Genomic DNA, 14,879 nt, shown 5'->3' with positions numbered 1-14,879 from the left:
ATTCTAAGTTTTTTTTTTATTTGTTTTTCTATCAGTTTTTTAGCTTGTATTATCATGTTGTTGTTTTTCCTTTGTCCCTTTCGTATTTGTATTTGATGGTAATCGATATTCTTGATTTGGTGATGAAATTTTGTATAAAATTACAGTTTTGATAGATAACTCAAACGATAGCTCTTTCGGAACATGATGAAGAGGATACCAATAATTCTTCAAAAATGTGTGAAGTGAATCTTATATTTGTATAATCTTCATAATATCGTGTGATTGTATCTTCATAAGAACATATTATTACAATTTATTATTTATTCGACTCGATAATTAGTGTAAAAATTATGTGATTTTTTATTGTACATAAGATTAGCAACTTTATTTTAAAAAAAGGAAACAGGAATAATATATTAAAAAATAGAATCAAAAACCACCTGCGGAATATATCCTTAACCGCGTAACTCTTTAACAAACTAGTACTACCGAGTCCGACTACTAACGTTGATTTCCTTGTGAAACTTCTCGTCTCCCTCTTCTCTCCGCGTTCACACGCTTCCTTTTCTTAACTTAATATGCATATCTATATATACATGGATTTCTCAATTTCATCACTTCAAATTCTACTTACAAATATTACTTACAAGCTTCGATACAAATCATCGTCTACTTGTGCAATCTTATGGAAATTGGTTCTCATCCTTTTCTCAGCCAAGACGAGTTTTCTAATTTATTTGGCTTCTTCCAAGAGTTTGAGGGTTTTGAAATGGACAGCTTCAACAGCAAGAAGAGGCAGAAGGGTGGGGAGTTTGAAGGTTTTGAGGGATACCCAGGTCAGGGTTTCGTCGGGTCTTTGGATTTTGGTGGTGAGCGAGCCGGGTCGGGTGGCGAGATTTTCGGGGTCGGGTCGGGTCAGGAGCAGGTGTTGAAGAAAGTGGGAGATTCGGTGACCCTTTTCGATGATCAGTACGGGGGTGTGAGTAGGACTGGGGAATTAAGGGTGAAAAGGGCTCGTCAAGAAGGGGATGGTGGTGTTGGTGGCAATGGTGTTCAGGGGAGTGGTGGGCAGCAGCAGCAGAGGAGGTTGTGGGTGAAGGACAGGTCAAAAGCTTGGTGGGATTTGTGTAGTAGTCCGGAGTTTCCGGAGGAGGAGTTTAAGAAAGCTTTTAGGATGAGTAAAGCTACATTTGATATGATATGTGAGGAGCTTGATTCTGCAGTGACAAAGAAGGATACAATGTTGCGGTTAGCGATTCCGGTTCGCCAAAGGGTTGCTGTTTGTATTTGGAGGTTGGCTACTGGTGAGCCATTGAGGCTTGTTTCAAAGAGATTTGGATTAGGGATTTCGACTTGTCATAAACTAGTGCTTGAAGTTTGTGCTGCAATAAGGAATGTTTTGATGCCTAAGTATCTGCAATGGCCTAATGAGAATAAGATGAGTGAGATCAAGAATGAGTTTAGAGGAATTTCTGGGATTCCTAATGTGGGTGGATCAATGTACACTACTCATATTCCGATCATTGCGCCAAAAAATAGTGTTGCAGCTTATTTCAACAAGAGGCATACGGAGAGGAATCAGAAGACGTCTTACTCGATTACAGTTCAAGGGGTTGTTGATCCTAAAGGGGTTTTTAGTGATGTTTGTATTGGATGGCCTGGTTCGATGTCTGATGATCAAGTCTTGGAAAAATCGGCACTTTTCCAAAGAGCCAATAAAGGGCTTTTGAAGGATGTTTGGGTTGTGGGGAATGCTGGTTACCCTTTGATGGATTGGGTTTTGGTTCCTTATAGTCATCAGAACTTAACTTGGGCTCAACATTCGTTCAACGAGAAGATCGAAGAGAATCAGAAGGTGGCGAAAGATGCATTTATGAGGCTAAAAGCTAGGTGGACTTGTTTGCAAAAAAGAACAGAAGTGAAGCTTCAAGATTTGCCGGTCTTGCTTGGAGCTGCTTGTGTTTTGCATAATATCTGTGAGATGAACAATGAGACTTTGGAACCTGAGTTGGAATTTGATCTTTTTGATGACGAAATGGTGGTGGAGAATAGCGTAAGATCAGTGAGTTCAATGCAAGCTAGAGATCACATTGCTCATAATCTTTTGCACCATAATATTGGCGGCTCTACATTTCTATAGTTTGAAGGTTTTTCGATTCTTTCGATTAAAGTTGTATACCTTAGATGATTCTTTTCTCCATGGCTCTTTTTGCTAGCTATGTGAAGTATAATGTTATTCTTATTGTTTATAAATTCATATACATTTACAGATACTATATATAGAGTAAGTTTTATCTTGCATATGCTAAGATGCTAGTTTTGTTTTTTGGAACAACCAATGGTGAGAAATAGTAAAGAAAAAGACTAGCAGTTTTGCGCTCACTTTCTTAGGAAGTAAATTTAAAATAAAACTAAGAACTATACGGAAACAAGAAATTAAATTTAATTGATGGCTCACAAAATTATTTGACATGGCAAATCTTGAGTGGCCTACACCAACCTTAGAACACCATGTCCCCCATATAGCATTGAGAAGAAATATACTAAACAATGCGAAAATACAAATATAAACAAAAAACTGCCGGCATTGTTTTGGAGGCTGCATTGACATTGTATTGGTCATGATCTCCTCCTCTTTTCAATATATTCTCTCCTAAACCTAACATATACATACATATAGATTACATATAACTGGTGGGATTAAATTGACGGGGTAGTTAGGAATAATGGAGAGAAGGAAAGGAGAGACAGGGGATTCTGATACAAAAGAATTTGAAGAAAATGGAGAGGTGGCAAAAGAGACATTGGAGAGAGTCGCTGCTGCTAAGAAATATATTGAGAGCCACTATAAATCTCACATGAAACACATTCAGGACCGCAGGCAAAGGTATAATAATATTATCATACGCACATATGTTTCCTTGATCTTTTTTTATGCATGCACGCCCCTGCCAATTAAACATTTACAGGTTGTTATGTTTGTATATCAGGAGGTAATGTTGTTACGAGTGAATAACAACCAAAAGTTTTGTGATTTTTGTTTATTTTAATTTTAGAAGGTGTTATATGAGTCTGATCATGATGGTTATTGTTTTAACATAGATGAATATCTGCAATACAAAAAGGGGTTGAAATGTTCTTAGCTTAGTGTATTACCCTTCTCTTGCTAACAAAAATTCGAGGGTGCAAGCCTCAATGAAGCCATTATCTTTATCAAGAAGTCATAAATCAAAGGTTTGAAATGACCTTCTAGTTAACTATATAATGGCACCTAACAACATCCTTTCTGTTTCTTATTGAAGCAGTTCAAGCTGTAGTTTGTTTGGATAGGCATGACCTCATCGTCAGTTCAAAATGTGTAATGTTGCAAATATGTAATGCCACATTTGTTTATATAAAAGATAAATTTACCAGGTGAAACAACATTCATTAAATTTTATGTGTTGGCATGCAGTGGGCCAAGGTCATCCAAGTTGATGATCTCAGACAATTGTTTATATCCTATTTCAACGCAGATTTAGGTTCTTGCACTGTCATTTCTTCTATCAAATAATTCATGTACATGACAGCCGTTTTAGTAATAAAAGTTTCACACTTCACATTGGAAATCGAAGTGATATCTCGTCACAATTTTCTTTTTACAGGCGTGCTTTACTTGAAATGAAGTTAAATTCATCAGATGTCTCAGAGGAGGAGCGACAGAATCTCTTGAAAGAGTTGGAGCGTACGGAGACAGAGTATATGCGAATTAAAAGGCAAAAATTTTGTGTTGATGATTTTGAACTTCTAACAATCATTGGGAGAGGAGCCTTTGGAGAGGTCCTATACGTATATTTTTTATGTGCATTATGATCGTAGCTGCTTTTTCAACGATTTATATACCTTTCTTGTTTTGATTCTGAGCTTTGGTTATACCATGGAATCTTGATGCCAAATGCATTTCCCATCCTCCTGACGCCCATTTTACCGAGGGTGGAGAAATATGTATTGACATACAGATTTTGCAACTTAATTGATTGTCCAGATATGCTGATGCAAAATTAAAACTTATAAGATTATATCTACAATTAAGTAATTAGTTTAGATTAAGCAACTGCACAGGTAACACAACATGTAGCAGAGCTGTAGAAAAGAATACATCTACTTTAGCAATATTGTTTGCAGGGTGGAATCAATGTCTAGGCATTTCTCATGGCAATAGGATAGCACCAGAAAAAACTTTAGATATTAGAGCTCAATACTGCACCACAGTAGACTTCTGCAACCCTTTGTTCTGTAATAAGGTTCTATTTTTTCGCCTCTGCCCTTTTCTTTTTATGTACGTACCATAAACATGCATATTTAATACTCAGCAAGTAATTTATTTGGGATGACTTTGAATACAATGTGTGACAACTCTTGTTTAATTCGAAAGTAACCAATTGGATTTTAACTAAAATATATACCAAATCTCAAGCTACAAAGTGGCAATCAACATACTGTAGTTGTAATATCCTAGCTTTCAGGAATATGTAGTGATAAGTCCAAATTATCCAAGTGCAAAGATAATTGTGTGGTATAGTTGTAGTGGAACACCTCAGTTCTTTTTTAGCTTGCTTGGGTTGTCCTTTTAAATTGTTGTATTGAAAATAATGATTTTATCTTATCAGAATGCATATCTATATTAGGTGAGAGTGTGTCGAGAGAAGAAATCTGGAAACATATATGCAATGAAGAAGCTAAAGAAATCAGAAATGTTAAGCAGGGGACAGGTGAGTTATACCTATTTAGCGGTGGGAAGTATTTTTGCTTATTGTATCAATTCTTTCTGAAAGCACATACTAGATTTAAAGGTTTTCATGTAAACCTGATTAGACCCTGGTGAACAACAATTTTTGTTAATTTGTGTTTTCACCTGTATTACTTTCCAGGTGTTAATACTTGGTGAAACTCTTGAAGGGTTTATTAATACAAGAGATACACTTTACAGATTACTAGTAATACAATTAGCAAATTTAAATGTAGCCATCAAGCAGAAGTCTATTATATTTTTCTCGCTGAGAACCTCTTTTTCTTAATATAATCCCCACCATATGTATTATGTAGGTGCCTCATAGCATACTCTTAACTGTGAACTGCTTCTAGAAATACCTGATTCATCACAGATTATTTGTGCATTGTAGGTTGAACATGTTAAATCTGAAAGAAATTTGCTTGCTGAAGTAAATAGCCAATTCATTGTGAAACTATATTACTCGTTTCAAGATGCCGACTACTTGTATCTAATATTGGAGTACCTTCCCGGTGGTGACATGATGAATTTGCTGATTAAAGAAGAAACTTTAACTGAAACCGTTGCTAGATTTTACATTGCGCAAACTGTTTTGGCCATAGAGTCTATTCACAAGCATAACTATATTCACAGGTTGATACATTTCTTCTCTGGTGGTGCTACATTCTTAAAGTCTTACTAACATTTGGACTACGCATCTTATATTTTTCAGAGACATTAAACCTGATAATCTTTTATTAGATAAAGATGGTCACATGAAGCTCTCTGATTTTGGTCTCTGCAAGCCTCTTGACTGTACAAATTTAACTACTATTAGTGAGAATGAATCACTTGTCAGTAAAAGCAATTCAGATAGTGCGAAAAAGAGCTTTTGGAAGAGCCCTCGGGAAAAACTTCAACACTGGCAACTAAATAGGAGGACGCTGGTAAGCATGTATATTTTCCCTACACTTCACGCAGCGATACTAATAGAAGTATTGTTTGGGTCCAAGTCCCTGCAGAAGTTGTCAGTAATAAAACTTACATTAGAAAAATAGATAATATGAAGCATCTAAGCGAATGCTTAGCATGGTGAAAGGTAATTACACAATCTGGAACAATCATGTATGGGGAGGGGAATTTATATGTCATGGATAGTTCGGCTCCTGATATACCTCCAAATTGTTTTTGTTTTTGTGAATTACAGTGTTGGTATTTTCATTCCTGTATATTATAGATTAAATATGTTAAGATTTGATTGTGATTGATTAAATAGGCATGCATGCCTGAGATTGCTTACAAGAAAATGTTGCTATTTCTTGATTCTTTTATTTATTTGTGAGATGGCTGTTTATTAATTGGTCATATTAAAATATATGTAGAAATGGGACTAATTAAGATTAAATTAGTTAGATAATTTATTATAAATGAAATAGAAATTTGTATATATAGTTTTAGAACTATTAAGGAATCCACCACACATAATACATTGTATACTATCTTTGTATGCTGTTAAATTCTAGTGTATATTTACTGCATGACTGTTCTGCCCAACCAGATTGCATTATGCATTTTCCCCCCTTCTTCTTAGTCCTTTTTGCAGCTTCTGATATAATTTCATATTCTTTTATTAAAAAATCATGATTATTTAACATCTGTTGATTCTTTAAATAATGAACAACTTGTAAGTGCAATATAATGCTATTATCTTAAACAATGCTCTTTAGATATTTCTTTTTGTCAAATCATATGTTTTTTGCTTTAGAGCTACTTTCCTTCGACAACTATATTTTGAATTCTAGACATCTTTTTTTAGCCATGATACATGAGGTTTGATGTTCATCCCTTCATTTCAACAGGCATTTTCAACTGTTGGAACACCAGATTATATAGCCCCAGAAGTACTATTGAAGAAAGGCTACAGTTTAGAATGTGACTGGTTAGTTTAACTGAAATAGACAAGTCTCTAGTAGTAAGTTGTACATGTCATACTTTTTAATTTTCATTAATGATATGTGTTGTTTCATGAATGCACAATAGTTTATGTAATAGCCAGTGATTTAAAAGAAAAGGTTGCTATTATTATCATTTATCATAATTATAGTATTTGGATGTGATTAGGCTGAATTATGATCAGCTGTTTATGTTTGTTAGTTTGTAAATGAGTCCGATGGTTATGAGCATTTGTTAATCATATGTTAAATTGACCAGTTTGAGATTTTAGGAGAATTTAACTTAAGATCTAACATATTCTTCTGCATGCATGTTTATTATATGGCCGTTGGCTTTTAATAAAGGACTAGCTTACAACCCGTGTCATGCACAGGTGACTTATAATATTTTTATTTTATTTTATATATTAATATTTAGTGTATTGTGAAGATAAAATTATATTAGAATAATATTAACTAATAAACGTGTTTGTGTTAATATATTTTTATTGGGTGTGTTATTTAACATTGTTGAATAAGTTTCTAATAGTTAAGCACGTGAAAAAACTAATTAAAAATTGGCCAAACAGATTTTTTCGATGAGAATGTTTAAATACGTTTTAATTATAATAAAAAGATCTATTTGAACATGTTATAAATTAAGGAGTAACGTAGGCCCATATACTGACCGACCGACCAAACTTTTAATGTTTTAGTTTAATAGTGTAGTATAGATTTCATCAGACACAAGATGTTTTTCCTGTAAGTTTTGCATAATAATTTTACTGTTAATTATCTCTTTTTTTTCTTTTGTTGGTAATTAACAGTAAAATCGACTCTTATATATGAAAGGAAACATCCACAAGAATCAGTTGCATAGTTGCGATTTTTGGTTCTCTCTATATAATTCTTTTGTTAGTTTTGACTTCTGAGGCGACTAGTTAGCTATTACAAAGCAGAGGGAGGGAAATTTATATATAAAAATTTAGGAAATTTAAGATGTAGTAGGAATTTCCCCAGCACTTGCACCGACTAACCGCAGACTTTGGGAATTTTGTAACACCTGGTTAGTGGTTACTGTGTAGCTTAGTAGAACATTTTTACTGGTTATTCTGAACCATCTTTGCTAGAGGTTACCTTGTTTCTATACTGTGGCTATCTTTATGATTGTGCCTTCTATGACAACAGATTATTATGTACCGCAATCCACTGATAATGTGCATAATTTTGCAAGTTGCAGTATCTTATGTCCCAACAATCTTGCTGTATCTCCCATTTCATGAATATTTTTACTGACAGGTGGTCGCTTGGTGCTATAATGTACGAGATGCTTGTTGGTTATCCCCCATTCTATACAGACGACCCAATGTCAACTTGCAGGAAGGTCAGTATGTATTCTGAATATTTTTGGTATCATATTACAGATATAAGTTATTGTGTGCAACTATTTAACTTAATCCTGTGAAGGATTCTAAACCAGCCTGAGTTAATCCTTGTTTGAGATATAAGTTACATCTCAGTCAGGTCACTAGATCATCTCCATAGATTCAGTTACGTTGTTAAATTTACTGTGTCTTTGTATTACTGATGGTACAGTGAAGGTCACTGTCCTTGTCTGCTGGCATATCATTGAAACACTGAGGCAGGTACAGCCATGGCCAGCGGGGTCACAGGACCCCTCCAGTCTTAAAAAAACCAATTATATATGTTACAGTGTTAAAAGTTAGCCTTGTATATATCAGAATTGGGTGTTAGCTTCATGAATTATGTTCTCGGAGCAACAACTTTAGACGTCCTCTTTGATTAAATAATAGCTGCTACATATTTTCCTTTATTTACTTTTAACATTGTCTTGACATTTTTATTAATATATATTAGATTGTCAATTGGAGAAGTACTTTAAAGTTTCCAGACGATGCGAGATTGACTCCTGAAGCAAAAGATCTGATCTGCAAGTTGCTTTGCAGTGTTGAGCACCGGCTGGGAGCAGATCAAATCAAAGTATGTGGTTATTATATTTATCTTCACTCTGTATGTATAATCTAAGAATCACTCTAGTACAATATTATCTTATCAATCACTATAAGAGTGTAAGTCTTAGCTCTTCCATGTCAAACACATAAACATCGACATGAAAGAACTCTTTTCACAAACGCTACCGAGTATAATTAAAAAAAATCCTACATGCTGTTCTCTGAGAGCCAGTTCTAAGAGAAAAGCTATTCTGCAAAACTTTTCTTGTTGATTTATTTTTTGCATCTACTATTACATTGACAAATTTCGTAGCGATACTTAGAAGCATTATGATTAATATACACCACATTCCTAACTTTTTCCTCTTAATTTTTCTTGGTCATTAAATGAATTGAAACAGGCTCATCCTTGGTTTAAAGACACTGTGTGGGACAAACTCTATGAAATGGAGGCAGCTTTTAAACCAGAGGTGAATGGGGAACTTGATACCCAGAATTTTTATCAATTTGATGAGGAGGTAAGATATATTATATGATGGAATTATATAGTCTTTTTGCTGCTTTTATTTATTACCTTCGTAGATAGATAGGGGAACATAACCAAAAGAGTATGTTGTCCAATATGATGATTGTAAAAATAGTGAAACTAAGAAGCAAAAGTTCACATAATGTATTGTTACACAATCCTGTTGGGTTCCTAAGCATAATTTCACAGTAGTATGATATAATCCGGTTTGGGCCTAGCCCGCACGCGTTTGGTTTTGGGCACCTCCCAAAAGGCTTGAAACTAGTGTAGTTATGTGGCTGCTTATATTCTAGCAATCTGCCCCTCCCACAACTGATATGGGACAACTCCTAACAAATCCTTCTTACATTTAAGGACTAAGTACTTTTTCATTACGTATCTATTTCCCTTTAATTTTGTATATCTACTAATGTTTAAACTCTCGAATTTTATGAGAGTAACACAATAACCTTCTCGTGATATATCCAGAACAGATTCTGTTATTATTTAGCTCCTTTTTTGTTAATATTAATGAATCAGTAAGTTTCATTTCTACAATTTCCTTCACGCTTGGTCTCGACAGGCAGAATATGAGCATCTGGATGCGAGATTACTTTGCTTCCTTATGTTAGTTTGTAAATGTATGCATGATGGATGTTGACATGATGAAAATACTAGTTCAATTGAAAACATTTGTGACTTGTTCTAGCTCGCTAGCGAAACTTTTGCGGAATCAAAGATGACAACACCACAATTTGTGAGTATATTTATGTAAAAAAATAAATTAAACTTTGGGTTGAATGACTCTAATTTTGTGAGCTTATACATCAAAAATCATCTTACAGAGTTTCCAAGGACTTATCAATCATGAAATATTCCATATAGCGGCATATATATAAAATACTTCATGATTCCTGGAACAACTTGATTTCTTTCCATTCTTTGTTTTTCATGTCAGCACGAAGTGACTCTGAAAATCTTAAGTGTTCCTGGTTGAGGGAAAATGATCAAAATAGCAACCAAATAGGGATTTAGTGCCCCATATGGCAGATCAAGAAAAGTTGGCACTTTTTGGGACCTGCATATCGTAATTATAGTGCCCAATATATATCTTTAAAACTTTTGTTTTATGTCTAACTATATACGTTTGTAAGAGGTTTGACAAACAGACTTGTGTCAAATAAATAGGGACTGTGTAGTGCTAGAAATTGATACCGAGTTGTTCTGAGTTAATTTTAAATGCAAGGATCGTTGATCCTTGTAACATATAGAGGTTATTCTTAATATATTGATGGATTTGTTATATCTGCTTAAAATATGCAGATTGAAGATACAACGCCAACAAGGACCGGTTCTGGACGCTTTAGTAAGGTGTGTTGTACTATAATGGAGAAGACAATCCTTGCCCCTTGTTTTTCTTATAAAATAATATAACATGTGAACGAAAAGTTTGTAAAAATAATATAAAACCTGCAGATACAACGTAGATCCGAGGCTATATTAGTGGTGGCCAGTTGTTGGTATTTAGTAACCTATTCACCTGTGTTGATTTGGGGTTTGGGGTGCTGTCAGATGAAATATGTTGCTTCTATTAAAAAAAGAGTTATGAAAGGATGATATGTGGTCAACCCGCCTTTCTATTACTCCTTCCATCCCAAATTAGATGACCCTTTTGAGAGAAAAATATATCCCAAAATAGTTGAGCCTCTCTCTTTTCAATGCACTTTTATCAACAATCTTCCATATCTACCCTCTCTTATTTATCATTTCCAATGCACCATCTAACTAATATTATCAAAAGTCAAAACAATTAATATGGGCAGAGATGGAAAAATGAACAATCATTTAATACTTCTTAATATGTGTGAAATGAGCAGCTCATCTAATTTGGGATGGAGGGAGTAATACATATCATTAATTGCTTGATGACGATAGATTGCAATTTTCATGTTGCTTCTATTATAAAAGAAAAGTTATCAAAGGATGATATATGGTCAACCCGCCTTTCTATATATACATGTCATTAATTGCTTGATGACGATAAATCGCAATGTTCTTATTTCACAATAATAAAGCATCAATTTTAATTAAATTGTAGCATATATGAAACAGTGCTGCAGTCTTTCTATTTTGGTGATTTTGAACTTTTGCTGGTCATCACCTATCACTCAGACCATCTATATGAATATTGCATGACTTTGTCTTGAATCTTAATTCACAAGTATGTTTCTTGGATACCTCATCATATTTCATGGACATCTGGAGAATCTAAAGTAGCATACTCTACATTGAAAATGTGTTGGCAGATGAAAGATCTGAATTTTGTTGGCTATACCTACAAGAATTTTGAGGCTGTCAAAGGGTTACGGCGTTCTGGTACTTACTATGACTCATCTATTACACTTTGATCTTACTACTTATATGTTACTTATTTTTTCTTCTCATGAGTCACGAGTATCCGATGTTTCTTATCTCAGCCTCTGCTTTATGATTTTCTGAATTCTGTAACATTTTTGAAAAATTCAAATACTTTTTTTGGTAATGATTAATTAAAAAATTTAATAAATCAGCACACATGCATCCCTTGAGGGTTGAACTCTTGACTTATTTTTACCTAGAGGAAAGGAGTATTTAGAACAATGCCAGGAATTTTATCCTAATTTCTGAGATATATCAATATTAAACAAAAGTGGACAGCCTTGCATACTGTGTTAGTTCTCATACAAGCCTTCCTAGTCATGAGTGAAGCAGTGTGACCTACAATTGTGCTAATATCATTATCTGTCTTATCCAGTTTTTGTGCTTTATAGATACCAGAGGAGGAGTAGGGATACAGGAGTTACTTCTGGGGACTTCGTAGGAAAAATACTAGAATAGTAATATAGTTAACTAGTTAAGTTAAAAAAATGGAAAAACTTGATATTGCCAATGGAAACTGGATTACCCTTAATTACCAGCTGAGTATGGACACAAAATGTACTTAGTTTACTTATAACTCCTACTGGTCATGGCGGATCTGCCTATGTTAGATATAACTCTTTGTATACCTTTAAATCAAAAGGATTCACAGGATACAATACATTGATTCTGTTATCACTCTCTTCGTTAAAATGGAGTAGTTCATTATAACTTTCATATGCACTACGGCCTGCTATTTTATGTTCACCTGTATTAAACTTTTTGGGATGACTTGAATGTACTAGGAAGGAGTACATCACCGGATCGTCAGTCTACTGATTCTCCTTTAGGTAAACAAATCTTCAACTTACCAAGTTAGCTTCTTTTTAGACGCCATTTTAAATCACAAATGTTAATCGCAATGTTGATTCCTACATTTGTCTGTTACATTCCATTTCTAGGTGATTCTCCAATAGGTAATGCTGGCAAATAGATGCATGATAAAATGTTGATGCTTGTAAACCAATAAGAAGTTTATCGACAGGCCACTTAGTTTTTATCAGATTCTTAATCTACTCATTTGGTGAAGCTTTATTGCTTAGTAGTTTACTACTACATTAGTTCTGAAGAAATTTCTTAGGGATATGTCTAGTTGTAGTAGGGTTTACAGGAAGAAATTCAGCGCGCACAACGGGATGCAGGCTTAGCAGAATGAACAATGTGTAGCAGTTTTGGTTGGCTTTATGATTTTGTTTCTCTGTGAACTATGTATATATTTTGAACCTTGTCACTGAGATTCCATAACTTTAGAACCTTGTGTACATGTATAACATGTCCAAAGGTGTAAAAAATTAAATGTCTGTTGTTCTTTGAAATTAGCAAGAATTAATAAAGCTTATAACAGCAGGATAAATTTGGTAATTTTATGTATTGGGGTAGCCTAGTTTTAAGGGCTATACCCTAGTTATCCAGAAAAAGTAATCTCATTTTTGGATTGCGGTTCGAAATGATAATATTTTGGTCAACATTAATTATCCAAAAGAAATTTATTTGTCATTCGAATAGGATAATATTTTAGTAATCCAACACAAATTAATTGAATCATTACAAAAATATTAATCACCAATAGTCACATACATTTTCCATCATAGTAACTCACAAAAACTAACGACTACTTACCATCATCATACAATTTCTCTTGCGACTTTCTAGCATCAAGAACCTTCCTACGGATGAAATTGATCATCTATAATCGATTATCAATTGTTTAGATAAGTAGATTTTCTCAATTTTGATAATAAAAATCGCTGTTTACATACTGTATAAAAACAGTGATTAGTGCACCATAGTTTATAAATAGTGGTAGGGAAACTGGTTTTTAGTTTGTATTTAGAGTTGGTTTGTATTTGATCACTTGCCTGTATATATATAGGGCCTTTAATATTTAGTAATTATAACCCCACCCCAGCCCCCAGAAATCGGTGATATGAAAAGTTATATTTAACAATTATTCAGTTATATCTCATCCCTAGTCCCCAGAGACCAGTGATCAGAACAGTTATATTTAGTGATTATTCAATGCCCGTTTGGCTGAGCGGCTGAGCCTATGATTTATTACTTAACGTGACTTATTCAATAGGTCGAGAGCTTAAAATGTCTGTTTGGACAATTTTGATTTATTAATGACTTATGAGTTATTAAAAAATCATAATAAAAGTAAAAGTGATTTATGAGTAATTTATGACTTAAGAGTAATTTTTATCAAAAAAAAGTTCAAAACAAATTAGTAACTGCAAAAAGTACCTCAAACTAACTTCTGGCTTTAAGTCAGCTTCTGGCTTATTTCTGATTTTAAGCCGACTTCTGGCTTATTACACAAACAGACAATTTTCAGATTAAAACCAGAGATGACTTAAAACCCGAGTTTTAAGCCCAGGAAAACATGCTCTCGGTTTTATCACAGCCCCACCCCAACTTTATTTCTTCATTCGATCACTGTCATCATCTTTGTTTATCACCATTAATTCCCACTACTAATTGTTGTTGATCTACTACAAATAAGGGGCATAAACTTATTTATTAGAATAAATAATATGCATTTAGAGAGTTTGGGGGGGGGGGGGGGGGGTGGGGGGGAAGATAACCAGAAAAGACAAGGTTGTCGGAGAAGCTTGTACACTAACCTTTGAGTAGATTGGGAAATTATCACCTAGAAACATCCTGAAGCGATCCGAAGAGTCAAGGTTTCATGCAAGAAGACAAAAGTGGTGCTTAGACCTTTGCTAGAACTATTTAAACTTTAAAAAAACTAAGGAATTTATGCATGATACTTGAAGGATGTAATCATACATCCAAGGTTATCATTACAATAGAAGGCATGGATCTGAAGTTGTCATAAGGAGGCCAAGGGAGCTGAGACACATTCCTTCTTTGGAGAAGCTGAAAGCAAGGTTCGAAAATCCACCTCCGGTGAATGCATTGGAACATGTTTGCTTTGAATACCATCGCTTCAAGGATTGATTATTTTGTGTAGAAGCGAACACAACTTAGGGAAGAGAGGGCGACAAAGAAAAAAGTTGATGTAGCTGCTCTAAATGCAAAAGTTAAGAAGACAAGGAAGACAAGCTCAGACTAGATGAACACTCCTATGAATTTTGTATTTACTTTTAATTGATTCTGTAAATTATAAAATATGATCCAAAATGCACTTATTATTATTTTATGTCATTTAGTAAGTTGTATTTTCATGTGTCGGTTGAGTTATCATCTTAAAGGATTCAATTGCCGGACTCTAATAGACAAATAGAGGGGAGATTGTAAAACATAATGTAACGTAATAT

General features: G+C 34.2%; 2 protein-coding genes across 2 annotated transcripts; both read left to right on the top strand.

Moving 5' to 3' along the window:
• The first annotated feature begins 469 nt into the window (after positions 1 to 469).
• On the top strand, positions 470 to 2,283 carry LOC108199707 (protein ALP1-like). The gene has a single exon (XM_017367650.2). The coding sequence runs from the start codon at positions 668 to 670 to the stop codon at positions 2,120 to 2,122; it is 1,455 nt and encodes a 484-aa protein (XP_017223139.1). The 5' UTR covers positions 470 to 667; the 3' UTR covers positions 2,123 to 2,283.
• Positions 2,284 to 2,532: 249 nt separating this feature from the next.
• On the top strand, positions 2,533 to 13,011 carry LOC108199706 (uncharacterized). Its single transcript, XM_017367649.2, has 13 exons — positions 2,533 to 2,869; positions 3,627 to 3,801; positions 4,650 to 4,733; positions 5,145 to 5,386; positions 5,466 to 5,679; positions 6,592 to 6,671; positions 7,963 to 8,047; positions 8,542 to 8,664; positions 9,038 to 9,154; positions 10,465 to 10,512; positions 11,448 to 11,517; positions 12,345 to 12,389; positions 12,501 to 13,011. Exons 1-13 carry the CDS (start codon positions 2,709 to 2,711, stop codon positions 12,530 to 12,532), a joined length of 1,476 nt encoding a protein of 491 aa, XP_017223138.1. The 5' UTR covers positions 2,533 to 2,708; the 3' UTR covers positions 12,533 to 13,011.
• The last annotated feature ends 1,868 nt before the right edge of the window (positions 13,012 to 14,879 follow it).

This window comes from Daucus carota, chromosome 8 (genome assembly GCF_001625215.2).
Source record: "Daucus carota subsp. sativus chromosome 8, DH1 v3.0, whole genome shotgun sequence".
In the NCBI taxonomy this organism is placed as follows: domain Eukaryota; kingdom Viridiplantae; phylum Streptophyta; class Magnoliopsida; order Apiales; family Apiaceae; genus Daucus; species Daucus carota.
This window is presented reverse-complemented; position numbering and strand designations above follow the sequence as displayed.

Bases quoted from the DNA above. Each gene is read 5' to 3' on its own strand.
- LOC108199706 (XM_017367649.2), top strand. From the start codon at position 2,709: ATGGAGAGAAGGAAAGGAGAGACAGGGGATTCTGATACAAAAGAATTT. The intron at 6,672-7,962 runs GTTAGTTTAACT...TTTTACTGACAG, and splicing joins TACAGTTTAGAATGTGACTG to GTGGTCGCTTGGTGCTATAA. The intron at 9,155-10,464 runs GTAAGATATATT...TAAAATATGCAG, and splicing joins TTTATCAATTTGATGAGGAG to ATTGAAGATACAACGCCAAC.
- LOC108199707 (XM_017367650.2), top strand. From the start codon at position 668: ATGGAAATTGGTTCTCATCCTTTTCTCAGCCAAGACGAGTTTTCTAAT.